The 13,403-nt window shown below is 38.2% G+C and overlaps 1 protein-coding gene across 1 annotated transcript in view; it reads left to right on the top strand.

The window, feature by feature from the left end:
• Nucleotides 1-13,403, top strand: part of LOC121628034 (collagen alpha-1(IX) chain-like) — a 44,306-nt gene extending 30,903 nt beyond the window's left edge. Inside the window, exons 24-37 of the mRNA XM_041966930.1 lie at nt 625-678; nt 944-988; nt 1,107-1,160; nt 1,246-1,299; nt 1,403-1,456; nt 3,267-3,338; nt 3,427-3,462; nt 3,551-3,595; nt 3,700-3,732; nt 4,000-4,146; nt 5,845-5,899; nt 6,044-6,238; nt 6,691-6,777; nt 12,557-13,403. Of these exons, the coding sequence (XP_041822864.1) occupies nt 625-678; nt 944-988; nt 1,107-1,160; nt 1,246-1,299; nt 1,403-1,456; nt 3,267-3,338; nt 3,427-3,462; nt 3,551-3,595; nt 3,700-3,732; nt 4,000-4,146; nt 5,845-5,899; nt 6,044-6,238; nt 6,691-6,777; nt 12,557-12,759 (1,134 nt within the window). The 3' untranslated portion in view covers nt 12,760-13,403. The remainder of the gene's footprint in view (nt 1-624; nt 679-943; nt 989-1,106; nt 1,161-1,245; nt 1,300-1,402; nt 1,457-3,266; nt 3,339-3,426; nt 3,463-3,550; nt 3,596-3,699; nt 3,733-3,999; nt 4,147-5,844; nt 5,900-6,043; nt 6,239-6,690; nt 6,778-12,556) is intronic.

Below are 13,403 nucleotides of genomic sequence, written 5' to 3'. Positions count from 1 at the left end.
CAGCATAGCTGGTGTGCGATTACTCAAAAAGAACATGTGACCTCTTTATTCATCCACTGACGTCCCACAGCTGCACAAATCATGAGTGATTTATGGGACTTTACTAATGTATCTGAACTTGGCATTAAAGTAGACGGGTTCGTGCTCGTTTTAGACCACTGTGCTCCTTTCAGGATCATTGCCCGATACTATAATCAGTCAGCATTGGTCCAAAATGCTCTCATTTGTGGTTCCACCACAGAAGAACACAGTTTTTCACTATTACATGAATTTATCTTATTCCACAAACCACTTTAAACATGAAGATTCAGAACATGGTGTAGCAGGAACCCATTTTAAGGGGAACCTTTTTTACTGCTGCACCACTAAACATGTATACAGAGCGGCCGTGTTATTGCAGATGCTTCACTTTGAATTTCTGCTGTGTTACTTACTTTACCAAATCAGCCTGCTGACATTTTGTCTTCACTGCATTTTTCTGCTCTAACAATGATTACAACACTTGGAGCTACAGTTGCCACTGCTCTGCAAAAGTTGTTTAGAAGATATAGTGCTTATTTTATTTTTTTTTAAGATTGTTGATTGTTGACACTTATTTGCATAAACTCTGGATCCTCTTGACAGGGAGAGTCTGGTACACCAGGAGTTGTTGGTATCAGAGGGATTGTTGGTATTCCTGTAAGTCCAACTTAATTTTCTTTCACTGTTCTTCTACAATTCTGTTCCATCTGATTTTAGATACTTTCAAAAGTGAATTGTTGCTGTTAAGTTATTGCAAATCAAGTAAAAGCAAGGGAAACTAGGGAATCTACCTTATAGATGTGGCCGGTGAGTGTAAGTAAAACTTTTGTGAGCGTATATATATATATATATATATATATATATATCACTCAAACATGACCCACAAGATTTTTCTTTGTTTCATACAACATGTTGTTTTCAGGGGCTGCCAGGGAAACAGGGAATAGCTGGACCCCTTGGTGAAAAGGTATTCAATTAATATTTCCTAAAAAGATACTCGAAACATTACAACTCCTCTGAGGTTGAAGCTAAGAAAAGTAGCATATTTTTTTATTATCTCTGTGTCATTCCTGTGGTGGATTTAGGGTGAAACTGGTGCTGAGGGACCCATTGGGCCAGTTGGACTTCCTGGAAAAACTGTGAGATGCATCCCATTTAACTCCCATTTTTTTATGTGTCTGTTGCATCTACAAGACCCATCCAGTTTCATTTGTTTTCATAAAGGGTGAGCCTGGAATAGATGGAGTAGATGGAGAACCTGGAGCAAAAGGAGCAACTGTGGGTTTGCTTTTACACCTCTCATTTATTTATGTATTTGTTTTTCTGTACTGAGTCAGGTCAGGAACTGTAGTAAATATGTTAACTTCTTTGCAATTTCCAGGGTGAAACAGGAAAACAAGGACCAGTGGGGCCTGCAGGTCCCCCAGGAATCCAGGTGAGACATGTGTAGATTTTATCCTTTCAGTGGACAAATGTCTTGATTTTACAGAGTTTCAGAATAGACACTGATTTGGGTTTTTCTGTTTGGTGTAGTGTTCTCAGATATAACAAAGCTGCTGCTGAGTCTTGGTTTATTGCAGGTTTATTGCAGAACAGGTTTTCTTTGCTGCATTGTTTTTGTGTTATAAGGAATACATGTTTACTATAAACTCACTTTACATCAGCCCTCCTTTAAAAGACACCCAGTTGTTGCAGTTTTTCGGAAGAATCTAAGTCTGTTTCTGCTGAATACAAGATTTCAGCTTCTCAGCTGTCCATGTCTGAATCTCCTCTTCATGATGCACCATCCATTTTCAACTGAAGACAGATCTAGGCTGCAGGCAGGCCTGTCAATCACACATACTGTGTTTTATGAAGACGTGCAGAATGAGGTCTGACCTGCTGAAATAACCACAGACCTCTGGGAAAAATATGCCACCTTGATGGTAAAATATGTGTCTTTCCTAAAGTTGAATATACATCGTATCCTCAGTTATACTATCAGAAATAAAAAGTTCATCCACACAATGAACAATAATGCTGCCCCACACCATCACAGACGCTGAATTCTGAACAGTTCTTTGGCAAATTTTTGGATTGTATTTCTCAATTTTGGCCCTGTGCTTAGATAATGTTTTTACTTATTTTTTTTTCTAGGTGTTGTGGTGAATTGTAAATAAGTAAGGGATAATGCCCGACAAGGTGTCCATTTTCAGAAATTAATGGATGACATGGAGGCATGAACCATCCAACGCGTAGCAATAAGGCTCTTTTTTATAGGTGTCCTTTACACGTTTTAATGGACACCCTACAGCCAATCAGAATCAAGTATTCACTCAGACCATAGTATAAAAAGGTTATTTTACAAGATACTCCTGGTCGGATGGGGTTATATTGATCATTGTGGTGTGACAGCTTCTCATGCACACGCACTGAGATTTCCCACAGTCTTTGAATGATTTTATGAACTGTAATTGCTGAAACACTAAAGGTCTTTGCAAACTTGCATTTAGACTTTTTGAGCCTCATTGATGATTTTCTGACTGAGCTTGACACAAAGTGATGAGCCGTGAGCAGCCTTTCTTTGAAAGACTTCGCCTTTTGATGGAGCTTCTTTTATACCCAATCTTGACACCCTCACCCATCACTTAGTCATTTGCTGATTGAAAGTTGTTGCTGTGTATACTATAAAAAAAAAATAAAAAAAAAAACGTTTCTAACTTTTTTAATGTTGCTTTATTTTTATTCCACCAATTAACAATGAAGTCAGCTGAAGGCACATTCACAGATACAATCCAATACACTCTAGTCCAATTGTAATCCAAAACAATCCATTATACAGTATCAGCCATAGTCCACTTTATAATAACTATTTTCATACTTGGTCTTAAATTGCTAAGAGCTCTTCTGGCGTGTTTATCGACAGCCTTCTTTTAGTGGGTTGGAGGCCTTTAGTTTGGCATCTTTTCATTTAATCTATAATGATTTCATTGGACTTTTGTTTGTTCAATTTAGCTTCAAACTATTCCAGATCTAAATTAGAAGATTTTCAGACAATTGCCTAAATTTTCAGATTAGTAAATTAGATTAGTAAAAGCAGAACTATAGCATGTATATAAAAAAGTCATTTTGGAAGTTAGTTATCTAGAACTGCTGAGAGAATCAATGACCATTGGTCCTACCTTGTTGCTATAAATGGAGAATATCAACTTAATATCAAATATGATACTCCATATGACAGGTTTATGATAATCTGGTATTTTCAGGGTGAAAAAGGAGATAAGGGTTATACTGGTGCCAAAGGAATGAAAGGTCATACTGGGCACAAAGGTGATCAGGTGGGACAAATCTCATATTTTATATTTTATATTGTTTTTCTAAATAAGCGCCAGTGGGGCATGTAATAGTTCTCTGTGTATTATTTAGGGACCCATCGGACCAGAGGGACCAAAAGGAAGTCTGGTAACCTATATAACCTATATTTTTTTCATTCATATGTTTCTGTGGATAAATTATGTTCATAGTTCACCATATCACTGTTGTGAAATAGGGGGACACAGGTATGCCAGGAGATCCAGGTGTCAAAGGAGATCAGGTATTTCACTGACACAGACTATCTCATATTGTTGGTAATTTAAGAAAATACATATCCATATAGTGGACCTGAAAGCAAACAGCTCATGTTTCTGTGTGTTTCAGGGCCCCCCGGGTGTACCTGGAATCAAAGGAGAGGTATTTAGAAATTGTTGTCTGGTCTTAACTGTTACATAAGGGACTTCTTACATTGAAAAATATTCAATTTGTAACAGTTTGCATTGTAAATACACTTAACAATATGAAGCTGTTTAACATAAATGTCCCTTCACAGATAGCGTTTATTAGTCGGGGACTGATGTTTAAATGTATAGCGTACACTTGAACTTAAAAGAATCACACACTTGTTTCACCTGAAAGTCACCAGGAAGAAATTCTCTTTGGGATTTATGTTTTTACCCGTAGCGTGGAGAAAAAGGCCAAACAGGGTCTACAGGAGCTGATGGCAGACCAGGTATGCCAGGGCACGAAGGTGTGGCGGGTCCCATGGGAGCTCGAGGACTGGAGGGAGAACCAGGACTTCCTGGAGCACCAGGCCCCAGAGGTTTACCTGTAAGTGTAATACTAAAAGAGAAAGCATCCACGTAATCAGCTTACTAGAAACCTTCGGGTACTGTGAAGGTTTGTTTTGGGTTAGGAAAACGGCTTTTTCTGAATTCAAACCACAAAGACAGTAGCTACCAATCTCTAGCAACATTACACAGGATGGTGGCAGTTTTACCAGTCCGTAAAGCACATTGCAGAGCAACTTGCTAGATAGCATGTTGCTCTTCACACTGAACAGATTCTGGTAAAAAAAAAAAACTGCATTAGATTTGAACACCAAAGTAAAAACAGACCTATTCTTTATTTGTGGTCATTGGTCATTTCTGGATTTTTGCCCCTAGCAAGTTGTTGTTGTAACTGTGTGATGTTGTCCAGGCAGTTAGCTCCACTTGAATGCTGTGTGAAAGAAAACTAAACCAAAGGAAGATGCAAATTTTTTTGGAACTCCCAGCCCAATCGTGCCAAGTCCCCTGGATTATACTAATATGAATGCACTCTTAAGGCCTATTTACACTTTATGCTAAAGACAGATACAGAGCCTTTCATCCATCTTCTGCCTTGTTTACATGTGTAATTTGGTTCATTTTTGGGGCCCCCACGGGATGTGTACCCTAACAGAGCAAATAATGTATTACCACTGGAAGCATGTGGGCAGTGTTGAGCAATAAACCTGACATGTGGCCTGTGAAAGGAGCAAACCAGAGAAGAAGAAGAGGAACAGAAAGAAATAGATACAGAAGAAGATGAAGACAGCCAGGGAAAAAAACTGTAAAGATGGCAGGTCACCATATGATGGGAGTTTGTGAAGAAAGGCTGTGTGAGTGTATTGGGCGGTTGCAAATGGTGCATTACCACCACTGACCGGTGTCTGAAAATGACGTCAGAATACGGAAGTAAACTCAAAACTTAACACTGCCCACTAGTGGATGAATTGACTCAACCATGGCAACATAAAAGACACATAGAAGTATGATAACAGTTGAAATGGAGATACCTTTTTACGTAGTTAAGGGAGCATAAATTAAAAGGACATCAGAACTCAGAGGTAAACTCTGAACTTTGCCCTAACCTCTAGGGGATGTATGACCTAATGACCACAGGACACATGAAAGTATGAGGGCAGTGACAATTGAAATGAACATATTTATTTAAATATGTAAAGAAAGCATAAATGAGCCTTTAGTATTGTTGGCCAGAGTCAATAACTAGTGTTCCCAGCTCAAGTTGACTTTAAGTCAATTCAGTCAACAAGTTACATCTGTTCCACGAACTTTGTATTTGGAGGATTTCACATCTGTCAATTTGCAAACTTGAGAAATTGTCCATAATCCTTCAGTCTGTGGGCACTGTGAGCTACACAAATGGATATGTAGAGATAAAGAAAAAAAAATGCTTTAGACCAGTGGTTCCCAACAACGGGGTTCCCCAAAGAGCATAGGGGGTCCCTGAGGTTTTGAACATTAAAAGCAATTGTGATTAATGTCCATAAATTGTCCCTATTTTAAGGGAACAAAGTAAGGCTCTATGTTGTTCCTTTAACTTTGGCTTCATCAAAGGACAGGACTCAGCCAGAATACATTATTATGAAGGGGGTCCCTGAGGAAGATAGGTTGGAAACCACTGCTTTGGACAATGAACAGGGTCAAGCATTGTAACTATTATCCTAAACTATTGATCCGTCTTATGTTAATGCTCATTTTACAGGGCCCTAAAGTGAGTGATGAAAACCTTCGGGAAATGTGCTCTGTAGTTGTTGAAGGTATAGTTTTTCACTTAAATCTGACTTTTACACCTACTTGTTCACATTTGAAAATAAGATGTCTTACCACAGGTGAATAGATTATACACATATACAGTAAAAAATGCATGGCATATAATATTATAAATGTTTTTTTCTATCTAGAGCAATTAGAAGAGTTTATGAAAGAGCTCTTGAAGAGACCAGCAGCCATTGGGGCACCTGGTACCCCTGGACCAGCAGGACCTCCTGGACAACCTGGAGCAGATGGAGCAGCAGGATCAATGGGAGCTCCAGGCCCAATGGGTCCTAAAGGTCCTCCAGGTTTCTTCGGACTTCCAGGTGCACCAGGCAAGAAAGGTATAACGAAAGCATACTCCATTTAAGTATTCTGAAGCTTCTCCATTTTAAACAAAACTGTTGCCTTCAGGTGCCTTTAAAAAATTGAGTGGTTTTTAAATACTTTAATTGTAAGGCTGCAATAGCTTCTTTTTTTTTTCCCCCTCATATCTAAAACTGAAAAGCTTCAGAGGGGGCAATAGAAATCAATTAAATTAAGCCTATTCAGAAAACAAGGCATCCAATCCAGCCAGTACAGCCTTGTCTTCACAATGCCAACACAATTGCTGAAACAAGTTATGCCACTGTGGATGGAATGGATTCACTCATGCAGAAGATTAAACAATCAATAATTCACTTTAACAAGGCTGAATAAGGCCAAAGTCATTAGGTTTATTCAATATGCTCTCATAACTGTTATAACACTATGCCTCTCCATTTCAGCTCAGTTCTTAATATGTTTTACTCTGCAGGTGATGGTGGGGAAAAGGGAGATAAGGGAGATAAAGGAGAAGATGGTGTGGGAATCAAAGGAAGCCCAGGTGAACCAGGTGCACCAGGTAAGATAACTTGGTTCTTCTTATGATTAGACCACAAAATTGCTAAGAAGATTAGGGGGTTAGATTATCAGTTTTACAGGGAAGGGTTAGGGGTTAAGATGAAGGTGAGGAAGCAGACAGCTTCTTTGTATACCACTGATGGCAGCTTTTCATAGACCTGTGAAGCACACAAATGTAGATAAATAATCTCACATTGCATTGAAAATTCTTCCTCCATTCAAGAAAGCAGCTGTTTATGAAAGTTACAGGTATCTGGAGTCTGAATACTAATTAGCCTAGCTTGCTAATGTTAGTGCAGATTAGCTTAGCTGCTGCTTTATATTGGCAAAGTCCCTTATACATGCAAGCTGTGACTTCGCTAAAGATCTACTGGGCAAAGATTTATTATTTACAACAGGGTTTTGATTACCTCTGAATGAGATGTTAGGATCTATTAATGTAGCAGGTTTCTTTCCTTGATATCCACTATCCTAAACGTCCTTAAATTTCCACCGCAGACCAGGGCAGACAAACCAAGCCCTGGCTGCATAGACAGTGTTTTGAAACCTAAAACTAGGATGACCAGACGTCCTCTTTTTAAGACAAAATGTGTCCAATTGGAATTTCTAAATCATTTTGCTCCATCTCAATCTCAAATCCCATCTATGTGCCCTGATGCTCATATACATATGTATGCCGATGACACAGTACTATGTGTAAATGGCACCATGAAAACAGAAGTTGCAGCCAAGCTTACAAAGTGCATGGTTAATGTTACAACATGGCTGAGGCAATGCTGTCTTCAGTTAAACATCTCAAAAACAGTTGGCATGTATTTAAAAAAACAAGTGATTGTGTAGACCCAGATGTCTTTGTTTCTGGAGAGGGACTACAGATTGTAAACAAATTCAAATATCTAGGCATTCTATTGGACTCAAATCTGAACTTCAGATTTCAGGTTAAAACGGTTTGTAAACGGGTTAAAACTAGTCTTGCAAATTTCAGATTCATTCGTAATATCAACTGAAGCAACTAAAATACACATGCATTCAATGATTTTATCACAAATGAATTATTGTTTAAAAATCTGGTCTCAAGCCAATTCCACTACCCTCAAACCACTGCAGGCTTTGTATAAACAGACACCTAAAATCTTAGACCAAAAGACAAAAAAGTTTTACCATTGTATAATCCTAGGGACATACGGTCTCATGGACTGGGAAAATGTAATTAAATATGCAAATATTTGTCTTCTTTTTAAAATGACACATGGTTTAGCTCCCTCTCCTCTTGGATCCTTAGTGACCATTAGAACCAGGGCAAATTGAATCACAAGGAGGATCACAAGAGGAGACTGTGTTATTCCACTAAGGAAAAATGGCTTAGGACAGTTACCTTTTTCTTTTAAAGCTTCACGAAAGTTGAATAACATAACAACATATATTAGGGAGATCAACACATATGTGATTTTTAAGTATCATTTAAAACAGTGGCTGGTTAGCAATCAAACCTGTCAACATTGAAAACTCAGCTGCTTCCATCTTGTTAATGTTAGTGTTTGATTTCATGGGAACATCAAATATCGTCTCTATAGGAGAATTTCCAGTACCCCTTGAATTGTGCAAAACCTAAATATCGCAATAAAAAAAACAGCAATGGAAACACATTTTGAAAAACCTCTTAAATATTGCCAAAATTTTTAAAGCTGTCATGAGGTGGTTTTTCAGATGTGTCGATATACAAAGTATATTGCAGAAGTGTAATGGAACACTTTTTTCGCATTTACATGTCCCTAACATGACGGAAGGGGTCATGTAACCAGTTCAGTTCAAATAAAGATGGCACAGTATGAGTAGATGCAGGAGGAGAAGGAAATCTTTTTACAAACAATTAAAAAAAATATATAACTGCCATCCGTGATAGCAAACAACAGCCAACATGAGTTTTACACAGAATTAGAAATCTTCCTCCTTAGAGTGGGGTCTTGCGGGACAAGATTTTACAAGAATAACGGCAAATGTGCTAAACAAAGTCACCTTTTGTGAGGTTGTCTTGCTTTATGGTTTGGTAGTTTTGTTTTAATGGTGTAGATTTTAATAATGTTATTATCAACAACTGTGTCAGACTTATCATTTTCTGATCCATTTTAGCTTATTGACTAACATTTTTAGACTTTTTTTTCTCAGTGCATTTTTTTTTCTATTGTGATTTGTCTCTTTGGTGCCTAGCATTTAACAATATTATTATCTCTGTTCCATCTTTTCTTTATTTTATTCTTTTCTTTATGCTTTCCTTAGTCCAGGGAGCCTTTGTAAGATCTGCCCAGGGACAATGAATGGAAGAAAATTAGCCCTTTGGCTAAGTCCAACATATATAGAAGTGTCCTTTTGTTTATGTTTTTTTAAATATGCTCTTTCCCTGTCATAAATAAATAAAAAAAACAAACATCTGCGCAACAGGGTAAGGAGGGTAGATGAGGCAGCTGCAGCGCAGACAGCGCAGAGAGTAACTTGGTCTTTTTGCAAAACTGTGGAAAAAGTGGACATGACCTCCCTAACACAGTCTCGGATGAGCTTCACAGCCCCTATGGTAGCGAAGCCCATCACACTTTTCCCAGTGAGCAGTTTCACCTCCATCACAGGCTGGTGTTTTGAAGTGATGGCTTTGGTGTTCAGGAGTTTTAGATCTAAGTATTCAGCATGTAGTAAAGCAAAATAAATAAATAAATAAAATATATATATATATATATATATATATATATATATATATATATATATGCAATTCAAGGACAAACTGCAGAGAAAATTCCCATTTTCATCACAATGCATGTTGGAAGTTGGGGACAGACTGGCCGTTTGGTATACATGTTTTTGGGCCAGTACGGTTTATTGGTCTAACGGGTTCATAAAACACAGCAGATCAATGGCCCAACTAACCCGCTCAGATATTTAAACATCACATATTTTATTTGAGGTCCCTGTGCCTGAGTAATTCATTCATTCAAATAGCAAGCACAAAACTTTCATTCTTGGCCACGGCTCATAAAACACATTAACCTGCAGCCAATTGGTTTTTTACTTAATTGACACCAGACTGAACCAATCAGATGCTTTAAACCCATTTGGCTCCGCGCCAATAGATGTAGCTACCTGTCAAAACCAAAAACAGAAAATGGAGCGGAAGCACAGAGAAAAGAGAAAATTGTGTGATTAAAAAAGAAGAAAAAAAAAACGATACTGTCAAATTTCCAAAAATGATTGATAGTTTGACAGCAGCAGGACCTGCATTAGCTGCCACGGATGATGATGGTGGTAAAAACTGTGGTGAGCTGTACTTCCTTTACATCACAGAGGTTCTATTTTGAGTAAAGAGACCCATTAGACCCAGTAAGTCTGATCCAAATGAACCAGTTAGCGGTAAACACGCTAGCTGCTTATAAAGTTACGATGAATTGATGAAAACATGTTAATTAAACAGCTGTTTGATGAACATGTCTCCTTACATCTATGAAATTATTTGATGATGTCCATGTTTCGAGCAGGAAAACAGCTGGTAAACTGTTTGTGTTCACTGGTTAACCTGTCTGGTTAACTGGTTAAAGCAGCAGATCTTAAATTTTCTTATTTAAAGTCTTTTTAGCGGCAGCTTCTGTGTAGGTGATTATGGACAGTATGCAGAAATAAAACACTTTTTAAGATTTATTATTAATATTATTTACTGTACACATCAGTCCATATGTCAACACTGATACAGCTTTTTGCCTCTTTACCAAAGAATCCAATAATTCTGGACCTGATAGAATCATTGTGTTTGAAAGAAAAAATCTCCATTCGATCTTTATCTATAGGCCTACCAGATAACATCTCGAGAAGAGGAGAGCAGGCAGCTGACAGAGACAGTTTCCAGGAACAGTTTTCATCTGATTCATCATTTCTCATGTCTGTTCTTTCTCCCTCAGACTAGAATGAATGCTGATCTAATATTCATCACTGTGCTGGAGTATTTATTTTTATTTTATTAAGTATTTAACGTGTCCAATCTCTGATTCCTGCAAACTAACTGCATAGTTTTAGTGGTTTTAAGGACTTTCATGGTCGATATTATATCTAAGTGAGTGAAAAGATTTGTGGTGTGCATGATCTACTGTATTTGAGCTAGTCTGGGACAAAATGCCATGGCCAGTCTTTTGTCCCAGTCCACCCCTCCTGGAAGCTCACATCAGTTCTGCATAAAGACATAGTTTTTGTTTGTTTGTTTGTTTGTTTGTTTGTTTGTTTTGTTTTTGTTTTTTGTTTTTTGTTGTTTTTTTTCTGTGTTTGTGTGCCTTTATATTATGGCTTTATATTATTTATTAAAGGTCCCATATTATTACCTTCACTTTCTGAAGGTTTTCTAACAAATCAAACTTTATTTATAAAGCACTTGTCTCGAACTGAATGTTATTATAAAATACAAAAAAGTTATAAGCATCCGGCCTGATACTGCTGTGAGGAAACAATAACAGTGTCATGGGGATCCATCCACAACAGGGGCCAGTCCACCCATGTCTGACAGCTTCAACCACCCCCATCAGGACAGACCGGGGCCCACACCACAGCCAAAAGGCTGCAGTACAGGGCCCCAGCCACCCCGAATAGGTGCAATCACCGCGGTAGCAGCCCCCAGACCGAGTAGGCAAAATCCCCGGCGTGGAGGATCCCCATGGGGAAAACACTGGAGTTACAATTAAAATTAAGCAGCCTTAAGAAACAATAAGAACAGCTAAGAAATACAAATAAGTAAATGAATAAATAAATAAGAAGTAGTACAGTTGCATAAAATGAAAAGAAAATAATATGAAATAAAATTATGTAAAGTAATTAAGATCAAATAAAATTTGGTTAAAAGCTAAGCTGAAAAGAGTCCCTCTGGCAGTCTGTTCCACAGACGAGGGCCGTAACAATGGAAAGAGGCCTCGCCGTATGTCTTGGTCCTCACTCTTGTAACAACTAAAAGGCCAGTACCAGAGGACCTCAGGGTCCATGTAGGTTCATGACTTAAAAGAAGGTCTGATAAATAAGATGGCCCAAGACCATTAAGACATATATAAACTACTAAAAGAACCTTAAAATCAATCCTGAAACGCACGGGGGGCCAATGCAGCGATAAAAAAAATTGGTCATATCTGTCCCCATAGCCTGTGTATGAAGCCAGAAAATGAGAAAATTCTGTCTCCTCTCTCACTTTTGCTTGCTCCACATCTTAGCAAATGCATGCTCTAAGGTAAGTCTGAGATATTGTGGCGCCAGGGTGAATTTGTCCGAATGTAGGTCCTGGATTTATCAGGATCAGCCTTGAGGTCTGCCATCAAATGATGATATTCACCATGCTCTTTCCTTGTTTGTGAAATAGGATGAACCCAGGGATGTCTTTTTTTTTTTTTTTTTTTTGTACAAAAGAATTAACAGCAGGATTTCTGTCAATTCGAGGAAAATCTTTAGACTCTTCATCCTTCATGTCTTGTCTGTCACAGACTGCTTTGAAAATGTCAAAATTCCCTCCAATATACTAACCAATTAAATTTCCTGGAGAAAAGCGATCTAAAAGCGTTGCTACTGTTTGTTCTGTGTGTTCGGCTTTACCTGGGTGGCAATGAGTTTCACTTGTAGTTGTTTTTAATTACTTTTGCATTCTTCATATTTTTTTATGAAATTCTGATTAAAAAATGACCAATATAAAATATAATTTAAAAAGAAATATTTAAAGAGATCAGAAATTCCTTTTTTTAAATAACATTTCATGTGTCTTTTTTCTGCTTCAGGTGCTCCTGGTACCCCTGGCATTGGCAAGGATGGCAAAAATGGAGAGCGTGGTGAAACAGGAAGCCCCGGTATCCCTGGACCATCTGGTGCAAGGGGTCCTTCAGGGCCACCTGGCCTTTGTGATCCATCAACCTGTATAAGCAGACTTCCACCTCTTTATATGGTCAGTGGAAAGAAATCTGCCGCTTACAAACAGCCATGAGACATCCCAGCTCAGTGACACTCTCCAGATCTCATCCTGCCAGCAACTACGTTTCAGGGCTTCTCATAAGCCTGGGCGTGGTGATCTTTGGGATTTTCATCAGAACAACACATCAAAAAGACTCAAAGGGAAGCACAGACTGGACACAACTGTACAGTTTTGTAAAAACATTTTGACTTGTGATTTTTAGAGAGAGATGAAACGTCGCACAACGGTCGCTGCTACTGATGGCGAGCAGCTTCTGTGACTGACGATGGGCCTGCAGGACTATGAGCTGTCAATAACACCTGCTGATCCCCCACATTCAGCCATTCTCTCTGATTTCCTCTCATACATGTTCACTAAAAACATTCATTCAGGTCTTTTAGCTTTGACTGACTGAACAAATGGCAAATTATATGCTTAAACCACCTTGAGCCAATCAGGAGCCAAATCTAGTGATGTGAAATGAAAACAGTGCTTATATCTAACATAGACCTAAGCTAACATCTCCAACAATGTGCTCTTTAATTTAGGTAATTTACCTATTTTTTTTTCCTTTTCCCCAGTTTTGCAACAATAATGTTCTTATTTTCAAACTTTGTAATTAAATTTTAGGTTTTGGAAGTGTTGCACACTCCCATATTAAAGATTACAACCTGTCT

This window comes from Melanotaenia boesemani, chromosome 17, assembly GCF_017639745.1.
Source record: "Melanotaenia boesemani isolate fMelBoe1 chromosome 17, fMelBoe1.pri, whole genome shotgun sequence".
Taxonomy (NCBI): Eukaryota; Metazoa; Chordata; class Actinopteri; order Atheriniformes; family Melanotaeniidae; genus Melanotaenia; species Melanotaenia boesemani.
Note: the sequence above shows the minus strand (reverse complement) of the source record. Positions and strands in the feature narration are given on the sequence as shown.